Source organism: Perissodus microlepis, chromosome 15, assembly GCF_051167445.1.
Source record: "Perissodus microlepis isolate ML-2025 ecotype Zambia chromosome 15, ASM5116744v1, whole genome shotgun sequence".
In the NCBI taxonomy this organism is placed as follows: Eukaryota; Metazoa; Chordata; class Actinopteri; order Cichliformes; family Cichlidae; genus Perissodus; species Perissodus microlepis.
This window is the reverse complement of record NC_140475.1, coordinates 15,738,245-15,751,747: the sequence shown is the minus strand read 5'-3', so window position 1 is coordinate 15,751,747 and position 13,503 is coordinate 15,738,245. Positions and strand designations below refer to the sequence as shown.

The 13,503-nt window shown below is 38.8% G+C and overlaps 1 protein-coding gene across 20 annotated transcripts in view; it reads left to right on the top strand.

Moving 5' to 3' along the window:
• The first annotated feature begins 10,895 nt into the window (after positions 1–10,895).
• Positions 10,896–13,503, top strand: part of ptprk (protein tyrosine phosphatase receptor type K) — a 105,342-nt gene continuing 102,734 nt past the window's right edge. For all 20 annotated transcript variants that reach the window (XM_084952074.1, XM_084952073.1, XM_084952071.1 and 17 more), the window contains exon 1: positions 10,896–11,214. In XM_084952074.1, coding sequence (XP_084808200.1) covers positions 11,133–11,214 — 82 coding nt within the window. In that variant the 5' untranslated portion in view covers positions 10,896–11,132. The remainder of the gene's footprint in view (positions 11,215–13,503) is intronic.

Sequence of the window (13,503 nt, the reverse complement as noted above, 5' to 3'; positions counted from 1 at the left end):
AGAGGTTCTTTGATTAATTATTTCCCATGTCTGTTAATTTGTGCACGTGAGATGCATGTATATATTCACAAAGCAGCACAGCGTACCAGACTTTTACCCTGAAGCCAGATTGCAAACTACAGGGGAGCAGGAGGGGACCCAAGTGTCCCTGAAAAAATGATGTGTGATATTTTAGGAAGTATCCAAAATACTGACAGTATAATACTTTTCATGCATGCACCAAATTAGTAACGTGGTAAAAAATCAGGGCCAGTTAAGCCCATCTAAAAAAAAACAAAAAAACATTAACACAAATTTTAGCATGTGGACTCAATTTTGTGGGCTCAGAATATGTTTTTCCCCTCTACAATGACTGATGAGCTCCATAGTTTAGTTCCCAGGAAACACATATAAACTGCACACTGCATCAGCTTAACGGGAGAATATCACCCCCAGCAAAGATGACAGAGATTAATTCTGTGTAACCACATTCTGGTTTAAAGCTACAAAAGTATTACCCTTTGAAAATATTCTCTTTGCTCCATGTAGCAAATCAAAACCACAGATTGTAGTGTTTAAAAAAAAACAATAGTAACATTTTATAGTCTTCTTTTGACAGTGTGCTGGTTCATGCTGCATACAGACCAAGTTCCATTCAGCTAGCTGCTGAACAACTCTGCAATATCGGTCCACTCCAGTGAACACAATACCCTGTGTTACCATGTGCTGAATGATGAGCTGAAAAACTGGCTTTCAGCTATGTTTCCAAGTCAGTGTGTGTGTGTGTGTGTGTGTAGGACGAGTGTGGAGTATTCAAAAGTGCATAGCTGTATGCATGCGTGTTTACACACTCCCACACCAGGTTGCATACCTCAGACCTGAGTATGCATAAATGAAATAAAGCACACAAACTTTCTTCCACTATCTGTCTTTTCTCAAATACAAACACACACAGCAGTTTCCTACCGCAGCTGCGACCTTGAGACTGAACACGATCATGCCTATCTCTTGCACACAGACCCCTGAATGGTCTAACTCTGGGTGTGTGTGTGTGCACATGGAGCGCTGCCAACCCTGTCTACCTCAACAACAACAACAACAACAAAACATCCTCTCTACACTTCCTCTGCTCTACCGTCTTCTCCTGGACATCATTTTGACAATGCAAGTTCCCTTTACTACCATTTTCCAACACTCTCAACTGTCTTCATCACTTCACAAGCTTTGAAAAGCCTGGAGATGAACTGCTGTGTGTTAACAAATCTTCTCTCCCATGACAAGACAGCAAGCTCTATCCGCTGATGAAACCACACGATATGGTTGAAAGCTCTATCATACTGGCACAGTTTGGAATGGAAAGTGTCCCAAATTTCAAATCCTATTAATCAGAACTACATAGTATCCTGAAAGACTTACAGGATGTGTGGATTTCTCAGTAAGACTCGGACTTATCAAAACTGACTTGAGGCCTGCAAAACACCTGCTATCATAAAACTACACTTTTTGAAACCCACTATAGAGATCATGCTAAGTTCAATCCCTTAAAAAGGTATGTTCAAAAGTGTCTTTGATGTAGACGTGCAAATACCTCTGTGCTTTCTTACAAGTGACTGAATATGAATTATGAAGCGCTAATTTCCTCAAATTCTGTATGAGAGAAAAATGTTTTTTCCAAAGGCAAACTGCTGAGAAGTGATGCTGTCTTCAAGCAAGTCCAACGGACATTTTTTTTCAGTCATTTTTTTAAAGGGAAGTTTAAGCAGTGGTGTTTTATCTTATCATTTAAATTTGGCGAAATCATTTTGTTTAATTATTCTCTTTTTTCTCTGTATTGTACTTTCAAGGACCCTGACTAGGGTATTCTTGACAGGTTCCTTATATTCATATTTCAAATTTTTTATTGCATTCTCATGTAAGGTGGGAGGTTTTGCCATGTGTTTCCGAACACAAGTGAGGCATGATTTACAATGCACAATCAGTGGTGAATCTCCCTGCCTTCCTCTTTCACAGCTGTACAACTACAAAGAAGTTTAAAGACATTAAGAATCTTGCTCATTTGATTGAGTTATTTTTTTGTCTTTGTCTGTGTGTGTGCCATTTTTTTAATAATAAAAAAAAGGGGGGGGGGGGGGTCAAAAAGGGTTAAAAGAATACACATAAATGTTCCAATATGGTGACTAAGGTGAATTTGCCCTTTCAGCCATGCACATTCTTAACAACTTCACCAAACAGCTTTGTTAAAACCTGTGCAAATTACTTTTTTAAACCAATAATTAACCAGACAACTAAGTGTGAACAATGTTGTTTTCATTTCAATTTGCCCTTACAACTAATTTCCACCTGCAACCAGCACTGTTATCGCCATGTTCTGACAAATCTACTCGCATGCTGCCGTCTCAGAATCGAACAGGCAGACAGAGGTAATGACCAGCTACAGTCATGTGAAAAAGAAAGCCTTCATGGGACTTTGTGCAGTCCTGTGAACATTATTGTGGAGCAATTTTGACCCACTCTTTTTTACAACATTGCTTCGGGTAATTGAGGTTAGTGGGCATTTGTTTATACAAAGCTCTTTTAAAGTGCCAGCACAGCTTTTCTTTTTGGTTGAGGACTGGAGTTGATGGTGTTGCAATGACTGGGCCATTGCAACACCTTGATTCGTTTATTTTTCAGCCATTCTGTTGTGACTTTGCTGCTGTGCTTGGGATCATTGTTTTGTTGCCTGACCCAATTTATGCCGAGCTTTAGCTGTGGGACAGATGGCCTCACATTTGACTGTAGAATACTCAAGACTGCAAGGTGCCCATGTCCTGTGGCTGCAAAATAAGCTTGAATCATCACATCTCCACCGCTCTACTTGACATTTGATATGAAGTGCTTGTGCTGATATGGTGTATCTGGTTTTCTCCAATCATGGAGCTGTGCGTTAAGGCCAAACGTCTGCACTTTGGTCTTGTCTTTCCAAAGAACATTGTTCTAGAAGTCTTGTGGTTTGTTCAGATGCAACTTTTTCGACCTAAGCCAAACTGCCATGGTGTTTCTTTAGACAGAAAAGGGTGTCTACTGGAAACCCTTCTAAACAAGCCATATTTGTTCAGCATTTTTCTAATTATAGCTAGCATTTAGCATGCTATCTGAGGCTTGTAGAGTATGAGATGTAGCACTTGGGTTTTATGCACATTGTTCCAAAAAATAGTAATGTCAAAGTATCTTACTGTATATTTTACAGTTTTGTACTGTCTTTCTAGAATATCATTAAATTTACATAAGTAGACTGTGATTTTACATGTCAAAGGTAAAATAACATAGCATCACTGTAAATATAGTAAAACACAATTTACTTGTTTTTTAAATATGTTTTTTTGTACATATTTAGATTGTAAAAATACATTCACAAATGTATCATGATTTCACAAATATCTGTCCGTTATTTGAAAGATTGAACTGTTGAATTCAAATGTAATGCTATGGAAAAGTATATAACATGATTCCTATAAGCTTGTGTTACATCACATAAGTATTATTATCATTGCTATTAAGGGCGATCATGGCTCAAGAGTTGGCAGTTTGCCTTGTGATCAGAAGGTTGCCGGTTCGAGCCCCGGCTCGGACACTCTCAGTATTGTGTCCGTGGTCAAGACTCTTCACGTACTGGTGATGGCCAGAGGGGCCGATGGTGCGATATGGCAGCCTCGCCTCTGTCAGTCTGTCCCAGGGCATGCAATCCATTATTATTTAAACCAACTGTTAACTGTATATTTCTGTACATTTACGTATTATGATTCATATTGCCACATTCATTGACCTTGTTTATAGGTAATTTCATTGTTTGATCACGTTAAAATGTTCCTAATTTAATGTCTAAAAGCACTTGGAAAAGGCAGAATAACATGTAAAATTAGCGCAACAAACTCTATTTTCATTACTGAAAATAACTGTATTTTCATGAGAAAGTTATTTTCTGTTATTTTACGGTAGTATTTTGGCGCCCCAGCTGCCGGAATATTACCATTTTTTTAAGATGTTTTTTTTAACAGTGCAGTTTTACTGAGCATTGCACAGTCTGACCTTGAGGAGAATTTGCTGGGATTTCCACTCCTGGGAAGATTGTGGCATTGTGTTAACACACACTTGAATTCTCCAGATTTGCAAATTGCCAAAGATCCTGCTTTTATAGAGTGTGTTGCACTTGCTTATGATCAATTAATCAAATGCATTTGATTAGCAGAACCTGCTGCTACCCTTTTAATTCCTGTGGAAGCTGTAAGGATGTACTTTCTGCAGGATTCTTTTTCACATGACTGAAACTTGTACTACAGACATTTTCCTTGGATGAGAATAACAAAGGAACTAATATGACCATGGTAGAGGATGACATTGTTCATCTTCATCAAGCAAAAAGAAACAAGACTCCAAATTAATGTCAATGTAACATATTTTTACAAAACAACAGTGTTGGTATGTTTTGTTCGCTAAGCATCATAAGAAAATTCATTATTACTGCTGTTTCCATAGTCACTCTATTTAAATTGTTGCTTTTTATATTTTAACCATGTCATGCCCCGTGTGTATCTGTGTATCTTTTTTTTTTATTAGCACTTTAGTTGAACTTTATTTATGTATTTATTTAACTCTTTGTCATGACCTCCTTTGAATGTTGCTCTGTCAAGGCTTCTCTGTGCTTCATATGTTTTGTCGGATGTTCTTATCGCGGTCCCCATGTCTTTTGCAAATTATTTATTATATATCAAAGGACAAAACCCCGGGAACATCATGTGCTGTGTCCTTCTTAAATTCGGTTCAGCAAGTTTGTTTTTCTTTATGTTGGATTCAAATGCTGAAAGACTTTTAGCATATTCACCGTGAAAGATTGAAGGTTGCAAATGAGAAAAAAAATGTATAAATAATAAATTCCTGTTTCTGTTCACACTGTGAATGGATGAAAGCAAAAAAAAAGGAAAAAAAATCAGACGAATTGACCTTGATTCCTGCTTGGTACATCTTTTTTGTTCTCCTTCTTTTCCTTTTCCTTTTCTTTTTTTTCTTTTAGTCTTTCACGGCACCCAAACTCAGAAATAACCACTCGTCATGTCCAACATCAGTTAAATGTATTTTAAGTGTATAGTTTTAAAGATTTTTGACTATTTATGTGACTCTCATCACTGTTTAAGCTACTTCTGTTCATAGTCACTGTTTATAGAAAACAGCTGATGCTTTAATATGAAAGAAATATATTTAAGTAAGGTTGTCTGTGTTAATTCATGTCAGTCTACACTTAATACTTGTGCTAGTGCTCACAATAAATGCTCAGACTAAATTGATTAGCACTTATCTCAAATTAATCCAATGCAAAAGATTATTTCAGATATATGTGACACTGGTGGAATTGAATAAATAAAATACAAACTTATACCAGATAATTGTTTAAAGTTTCATTATGTCATTGTGTGTGGTAGGGGAGGGAAATGAAAAAGTTCTGAGATTAGGTAGGATTGGTCATTAAAACAAATTCTCTCTATCTTGATGGATCCAGTACTTTTCCTGATGAGACTCTGCCTGGAAAAAAAGCTATTATAATCAGAAATCAGGGAACTTTTATGCATCTCAGTTTGACAGTTTGAATGTATTGCTTTGTCATGGAAGTCCGGTCACAGATCACGCACCAACCAGTGGATAAAATAAATGTTGCTATCATTACCATTAGAACAGATACATTGTAAAAGCTAAGAAGCTGACCTTTTCAAAAACACATGGATGCCCTTCATCACTTCATCAAGAATCTGGATGAAGCAAGTTGAAGGAGCAGTCCTTAACTCTTTATCTCCACTTCTTCTTCTCCTGTTTTCTTTCAGCAAAGCTGCAGTTTGGACCAGAAAAATGAATATGTTTTTTTTGCTCTGTCATCTTATGAATGTATGCACCTTGCAGCTTAGTATCGCTTTTAGATTAGAATGTCATTTGTTAAAATGAGGAGCATTTTATTATGTGTGCGGGGGGGCTTATGTTGTTTGTCTGTTTGTTTTTTGTTGTGGTAATACAGCCTGATCATTTTATAAATGTAAGATGTGCTGATTTATGGCTGTATTGTGTTAAAATTGAATAAAACCACTGTTGGAAAGACGAAAAAAAGCTGTTATCACTGTCAGCAAATTCAGATTATAGAGTATAGTGACTGTTTGAAGGGCAGCCAGGGGTTTTCAGGTGAAACCTTATTGATTTCACATTTCCATTCTGTTTCAATCTTTTAAAATTCACACACACCAAGAAGACAACCCAGAGCCTGTCTCGACTTTTTTGGTCTGTCTTCGATAAAACAAACAACGGGCAGGCAGTGAAGAACAGAGCTGTTCTGCCTTTACAGGCAGATATATAATAGTAAGAAAATCACAAAGCTGTCAGTCCAGCAGTAGCCAGAGAGACACAAGAAAAGACCCAGAGATGAGTGTACACCGTACATCGTTCTGTGAGGAAACAAGTCTCTGAGCCATGCTGGCACCTGTGCGAGGTTGGTGTTTCATACGGTGGTGTTTGAGTGAAATGCGAATGTGCACACGGTGATGAAGTCAACACGCTCATCTTTAAAGGGTATCATGTTTAGCGTGTTAGTACGATAAAAATGGCTAATCAACAGTAAACGTAAAGCTTGGCTGAATGAGCCTCATTAGTTTATAATAAAATAACTACACGGTAAAAGTGCCAGGATCAACATTTGTATGAGTTTGAATGCAAGTACAAGGCCATTTACTGTGTCTTCACCTGGTCTTTCTCCCAGCTTTCCTGTCTTCTCTCCACTATCCCATTGCAATAAAGACTAAACCTCCTAAAGGTATATTTAAAAAATATATAGAAAAGTAAAGTTTATTTCTTATACACAGTATTTTAAACTAATTTTTAGAATTTTTAATACTAGAATTTCCAATATGAGCATCACCTAGAAGCACAACTCTATTAAACAATTCAACTTATTATTTATATCAGGTAGCGGAGGGATGATGGTGGAACAGACCTAAAGCAAAACGCTAATGCTCGGTTTATGCTAGCAGTTGCTGCCCTTGCAAAATGTGATGTGTGCCAAACGATGTTGGTGTGTCTTTGGTGTTGTTTTGGCTTTTTTGTGGACTTTTACATTTTGAGAACCTAGTGCACGTGAATTCATGATTGTGCCAGTCTTTACCATTTTAATTATATATCAACTCCCAGAATTTACAGAGCGAGATGCTGCAACAGTTTGAAAAGATGAGATGCTTCAGAAAAAGAAGAAAAACTGTGATTTCTTTGCTGTGTCTTTTAACTTTTTCTGCACCTTTACCAGTGCTGATGCTGAAGTTTCTTTCTGAGGAGAGGAGGAGGAGAAGAGGACAAGTACTAACACTGACTGTGGGGACTTTATTGGTGTGTGGCATAGGCAATATAACGATAAACTAGGCAAGAAGACAGATGGGGGGGAAAAAACCCCTCTTAATTGTTGCAAAGTTCAAAAAGTAATATAAATCCCAACAATCAGGAATTCAAAATGAGAACAGAAAGCATAAAAAAATCAGGGAAAGAAAAAGGTGGATGCAAAGCACAGGTGGCAACAATAAGGCAGGTGAGACTGTTAGACAGGAGGGAAAACACAGATGACCCAGTCAGAAAATTGGTTCAAAAATAAAGCAGGACATCAAAAACAGTACGATGGCATCTCTTACAAACAGAGAAGACAAAGCAGACACTGCGGACCAGAGGAAATGCAAGAAAAGATCACAAAAGCAAAGAGGAATCTAAAGCTCAAAACCTTGAAAACAAGAACCTGGGACCCTGAAAATGGCACTTTCAGGGTCATTGTGTTGCCACATCTACAGGGAGCAGTTTGACTATGGGTGCGTACTGAGTTGTGGAGTAGAGATTTGACTTTGCATCTCATCTATTAACTTTACCCAGACCTTTACCATAATATAATAGACTTTACCCAAATGCACATGTATATATATGTATATATATATATACATATATGTATATTCCCATGTGGAATATGGTTTTGAAGAATTGTCGAGTAGATGTTCCTGTCTGCTGAGCTAAAAAGCACATGGGCCTCTTGTGCAATCCATCATACAACAGATACTAGATGGAACATTTGGTCCTAAAATTGCACTGAGCTACCATTGAGCTCCAGTGAGTGCTGTGACAGGTTAGATTGCTTAAAATTGCCGGCACAGGAACAATGTACCTGCATGGAGATCGAAAGGGGTCATGGAGTGCTTCAAAATAAAAAATCTATTTATGCTTGCCGTCCATTTCCAGCATAGTGTATTTTCCTTTGTAGACTAACTTTCAGTCTAGCGGTGTACTATTACACAACGATGACTACATGCCATGTTTTGTATGCTGTCTTTTGTCACCTGAAATGCAGCACCGTTACTTCGGTTGATGTGAGGGATAAAAAAAAATTTTAATAAATAAAAAAAAACAATGACTGGAGAGAAGCATCTTAAAATCCACAGCACATCAGAGCGTATAGTACACTGTGAAATATGAGCTTTGGCACAAATCCTTATGAAAAAGTATCCACTTTTAATATCACATATCTGTCATGGTGTGTGTTGCAATGCACAAAAGATCTGTTTATCTATAAATACAGCTTAGAGTCAGTAAACATTATAATGCAGCTGCATATAGAGTTGTGTCCATGCGACATCGCAGAGAGTACACATATGCTATAATGATTTCCACCCATGCTGTATACAAACACTGCAAATGCAAGAGCTTTTTGCATCAGTGTATACTGCAAAAATATGGCATGACAGAACTGTGTTCAAGCGAATAACCGCAACGAACAACCTGCAACCTGCGATTTCAGTGAGCGCAGTAGTGAGAATACACGGCCATCTACGTATAATGGCAGGGTACAAACACTTTGCAACATTAGCAAGTTGAGATTTGAATCTAAAAGTGATATTTGGTGACAGATACACAGGTTTACATACAGGACAATAGGCTAGCTAGCCACAGTTTACAGTTACGACAGTAAGAAGAAACATGTAATTACCAGCACAGCAACACTCAGCACTACATCTATTTTCTCTGCAGAAACCAGGGGATGCCTATGTGAATATTCCCGTCTCACGCAGGCTGAAACTTGGGAAAGGAGATTCTTCACACCTTTCATGTGGGAGATGTGGCACTAAGAGAGACAAAACACACAGAGAGGATGCACACCTGTTCCCTGCTCATACATTTCCAACCATGTCACATATTTTTATTTTTTAGCTGAGTTGTGTACCAAATCACATCTATTTTGTCTTTTTGACAGGTCTGTCATGATGTTATCCAGCCTCACTCTGACATACTGTCACCAACTCTTGGCTGTTGGTGAAGTGTGGGTAAATGATATGTTTTCAAGTCAAACTGTGGCACACAGAAACCGGAAACACTAGCATACAGTTGCATATAAGTAAAATGTGATAAATATACTTTTTCTTTTAGTGGTGGTGCACTTTTGTAGAGTGAAGTGGGAGATGTAAAAGGTCATCAAGGATGCTGCAGTAATTTTCTTTGACAAAAAGGTTCTCAGCTCAAAATAAAAAAAAGAGTTCACTTTCGGTCATAGTCCACCAACTGTCCACAAGGCCTCCTTTAAATCAAATGGAAGCAGCTCCTGGCTGTACATCTTGATGACTTTGCACATTCATCTTTACCGCTCTGGTTTCTGTCTTTGGAGGATGGTTTTTATACTGCAGAACTCTAATTTGGTTAATCTTTCTGCACTGTAAATGTCTTTCAATATAACACGAGCACTTTAATATATATTGTGCTTCTTTGCTCCTTCATTTACTCTCCTCTTATTCTGTTTATTTTCCTTTATTAGAATGGTTTTCTTTGGAGGTGGAAGCGGTTTGAAGAGACCTGTGTTGGACAGACGTCCCTTTTTGTGCTGGGAATTATGCATATTTTTGTATCAGGGCTATTTATTTTGAGATTTATCATTGTTTTTATGACCATAACATGTTTCAGAATTCAGTTTGTTTGTTTTTAAACAACACAAAAGTTCATTTTCCCACTGTGTTTTTTCTTTTTTTTTCTTTTTACTATTTTAGCAATTTAATGCAAAAAAGTACTTACTTAGAGAAGGCTGTAATGAAACAATGACTTTTTGATAATGACAAATAACTAAGCAGTAAGGAATTAAATATATTGCAAGACATTGCGCTCTCTTTTTCTCTCCTCTTCAGTTCTTTTCTTCACTTGTAGTCAGATCAGTTAAAATGAAAATAAAAGCAACAGCTAGATTACATAAAAGTATTTAAATAAGGCAGTGGGAAACATACTTGACATTGTTATGACTCTGTGTGTGTTGGTACTGGCGTTACTCATGTTGTGCAGACCTAATCTGTTTGCGCAGTCCGATTGAGAGGACCCCGACTCATCTGTTGGGACAAAAAGAAGGGTGAAGCCTCGGTTTAAGGTTAGGGACCTTAGTTTTAGGATTAGGGCACGACTCCGGGAAAATGAATGCACCGTCCTCTCTCCCCCTCTCTCTCTCTCTCTCAGAGAGAGAGAGAGAGAGAAAGAGAGCGAGCCAGAGAGTTTGCAAGAAAGAACATAAAAGGTCAAGTAGATGATAAATCAAGTTAATTTTCTTTCTTTTTTAATCTAAAATTTAATCGTATCTTAATGGCATGGGGGTCATAAACATGTCACCAATACTGCAGAGTTATAACATAATACTATAAAGTAAAAAAAAAAAACTCAATCTACATATGCTAATTACTTATAAAATAATAGAAAATAATAGAAAACCAGGGTGCTGTTGTTACATCGTTTCTATTAATTCCTTATTTTTTTATTTTTCAATAAACTCCTGATTTGTGACGTCACACATTTTCTCTGCTGAGCTCCCCCTCCCTGCCTCTCTCTCTCTCTCTCTCCCTCTCGCTCCCTCACTGCACTCCGCGTGAAACAAAGTGTGGAGTCCGCGAGAGCCCGTAGGAAGCGAAAAGAGAGAAAACGGGGAGAGAGAGAAAAAAGAGAATGGGGCCGCTGAATTCATCACAACAGGAGGAATAATAACCCGCTGAATAAATAGATAAAGAAGACTGGAGACGGAGAAAAAAGAAAAAAAAACTTTCAGGGGGGGAGAAACTGTTACAGACTCTCGCACGGCCACGGCTTTAAACATGGATACACTCTTCTCTGTATTCCTGGGACTCCTGCTTCTCTGTTCGATAGTTGGTAACGTCTCTGGCCAAATACCGACAGGTAAGAGGAAAAAGAAGAAGAAAAACACGACAGTTTGAAGTGGTTTGTGTTGTGTCGTGTGTTAGAAGAAAAAGTTTAGGCGACAATTTCTTTTTCCTCGTTGGTTTAAGCTCATAAATTCCAGACAGGTGTGTTTAGGTGTGCGAGAAAAGTTAGCCTCGGTGTTGAAAATGCACCGTATCGCCTGTTTTATCACATATGTGGGCTTTTTAAATGTCGGCGGACGTGGAAATGGTAATTTTCATGAGGTGGAGATGCCTTTTTGACATTGTTAAAATATGAAATGCTCACTTCGTCGCACGCAAGTCGCCTGTGTGCGATGCTTTGAATGCAGCCCATTTAAAGCCTTGTTTGCGCTGTCTTATATGAACAAGTAATCTCACTCATCACCTGGATCGCCAACTCTTATCTTAAATGCCTAAAACTTAAGTTGCTGCATTTCTGCTTGGCTCTTCGCATCGCAGGTCTTCAGACCCGCGAGTTACTATGCCTCTGATTTACGAATAAAACGAAGCATTGCATACATTTGCAGTTATGAGCAAGTAGGATTAAAGTGGAAAGATTTCACATTTTTTGCGCTGAGCGTCGTTTATTCCTGTAGATTTCAAGCAGAGCCGAGCTTGGCCGTGAAGCAGTGCAGTCTCGCAGCGCATGAATGGAGAAAAAAAGTTCCTGTGTGCCCGGACATCACTGTATAATAATATTTATGTAGCAAGACAGCGTTGATTTGTACAACCTTTATTAAAAGCCTGGTGCACTTTGCTGTTTTTCCATCCCGTGACACGCTAATGTGTCACCTTAATTGCATGATGGATTGGTTTGTTTTGATCTTTATCGTCCTTAAATGCTTGCGAGCTTTTTATTTAATATCACCCTGCGCTCTGTGATGTGTTAAAAGTACTTTCTAAAGGAGCGTTGCTCTTTTGTTCCAGCCAGCGGACAGTTGGGTTTGCGAGCGCCACGAGCTGCTGGCGCTTTGCAAACCAAATGAGCCGCTTCTGCTCCAACTTTATTCTCGCTGCATGCAATCAAACCTAATGGTTGGGAATACAGTCTGCACGTCTGCATGTTGATAAAGAGGGGTATTGCTTTTTGGCATTGCGTGAGTGAAGAGATCAGACTGAGATACTTTTTCGGTAACTGGTTTCTGGTTACCACATTCATCAAGTTACGCGTGATTTTTGCGAATTGCCCGAAACTTCCCATCAAAACGGTCACGCGCAGAGTGCGATACTTTAAACCTCGTTTTCCGGGGGATGCGTTGGAAGCCCACCCCTCTGCTTGACTTCGGGACTTCAGTTTAAACAGTAACCCGCAGCGCAGTGAGCCTTTGAAGCTCTTTTGTCCGTCTCGCCTGCAGAAACACGTATGCACAGGAAAAACGCTGCAACAGTGCTGCTCGCCACTTTTGGGACGATGCTTTTGCAAGTCGCCTAAATGAACTCGCGGAAGTTATCCGCTGTTACAAAACAAACAAACGATTCCTCGAGCTCCGAGAAACCAAACTCCTTACGTTCTCATTGTAATCGCTCGATCTCGTACCTGTTTGCGTTTTATTTCCGCATTCAGCCGTTGCTCCACTCTCATCTCCGACGCGCAGAGAGGCAGGAGAGGCTCACACAGCTGTTTGAAAGCTGACCTCCAAAATCACAACCATACATTAAAGTTACAGCAAAGAACACATCACGCGCCACACATAAAATCAGAATTTTACGCTCCAGTGTTCACAATAGCCCTGTTAATGATTTGCATTAAAATTACACATTAATTCCAGCTTCATCTGAGGAGGTTTTATTGCCTCCACCCCTCCTCTTTCCCACCCCATACCCCCACCCATTGCCATTTGGTCCTCTGGGTAACAAATGTGTGGAATTTCTCTGAGGCCTCTTTGGGAATTTAAGTGCTGTTAATTTGCAAGTAAATACTAGTGACTGGATGCCGCTTCACAGAGACGTGGGCTATCATTAGCGTGGAAAAGGGGATCGGAAGGAGAACTTTGGCTTTGTTGTAGAAAAAGAGCCACATATTTAGTGATAAAAGCATGCAAATGTGAGAATAATTGTAGCAAATCAGTACAGGGAACATTTCTTTATTTCAATTAACAAGCACACCTTTTTACTAAACATTCATATGTCTCCATGTATTTTCTGTACCAGCTAACCATACAAGAAATTAACTTAAATGTTACCTTAAGACCGTTCAGCTTGTGTAAACTTATCACTGGCAGCATTTTTATGCACCGGTTCAATAAAATCTCCAGCCAGTGATGCAGATAAGGTTTGCAGGCTG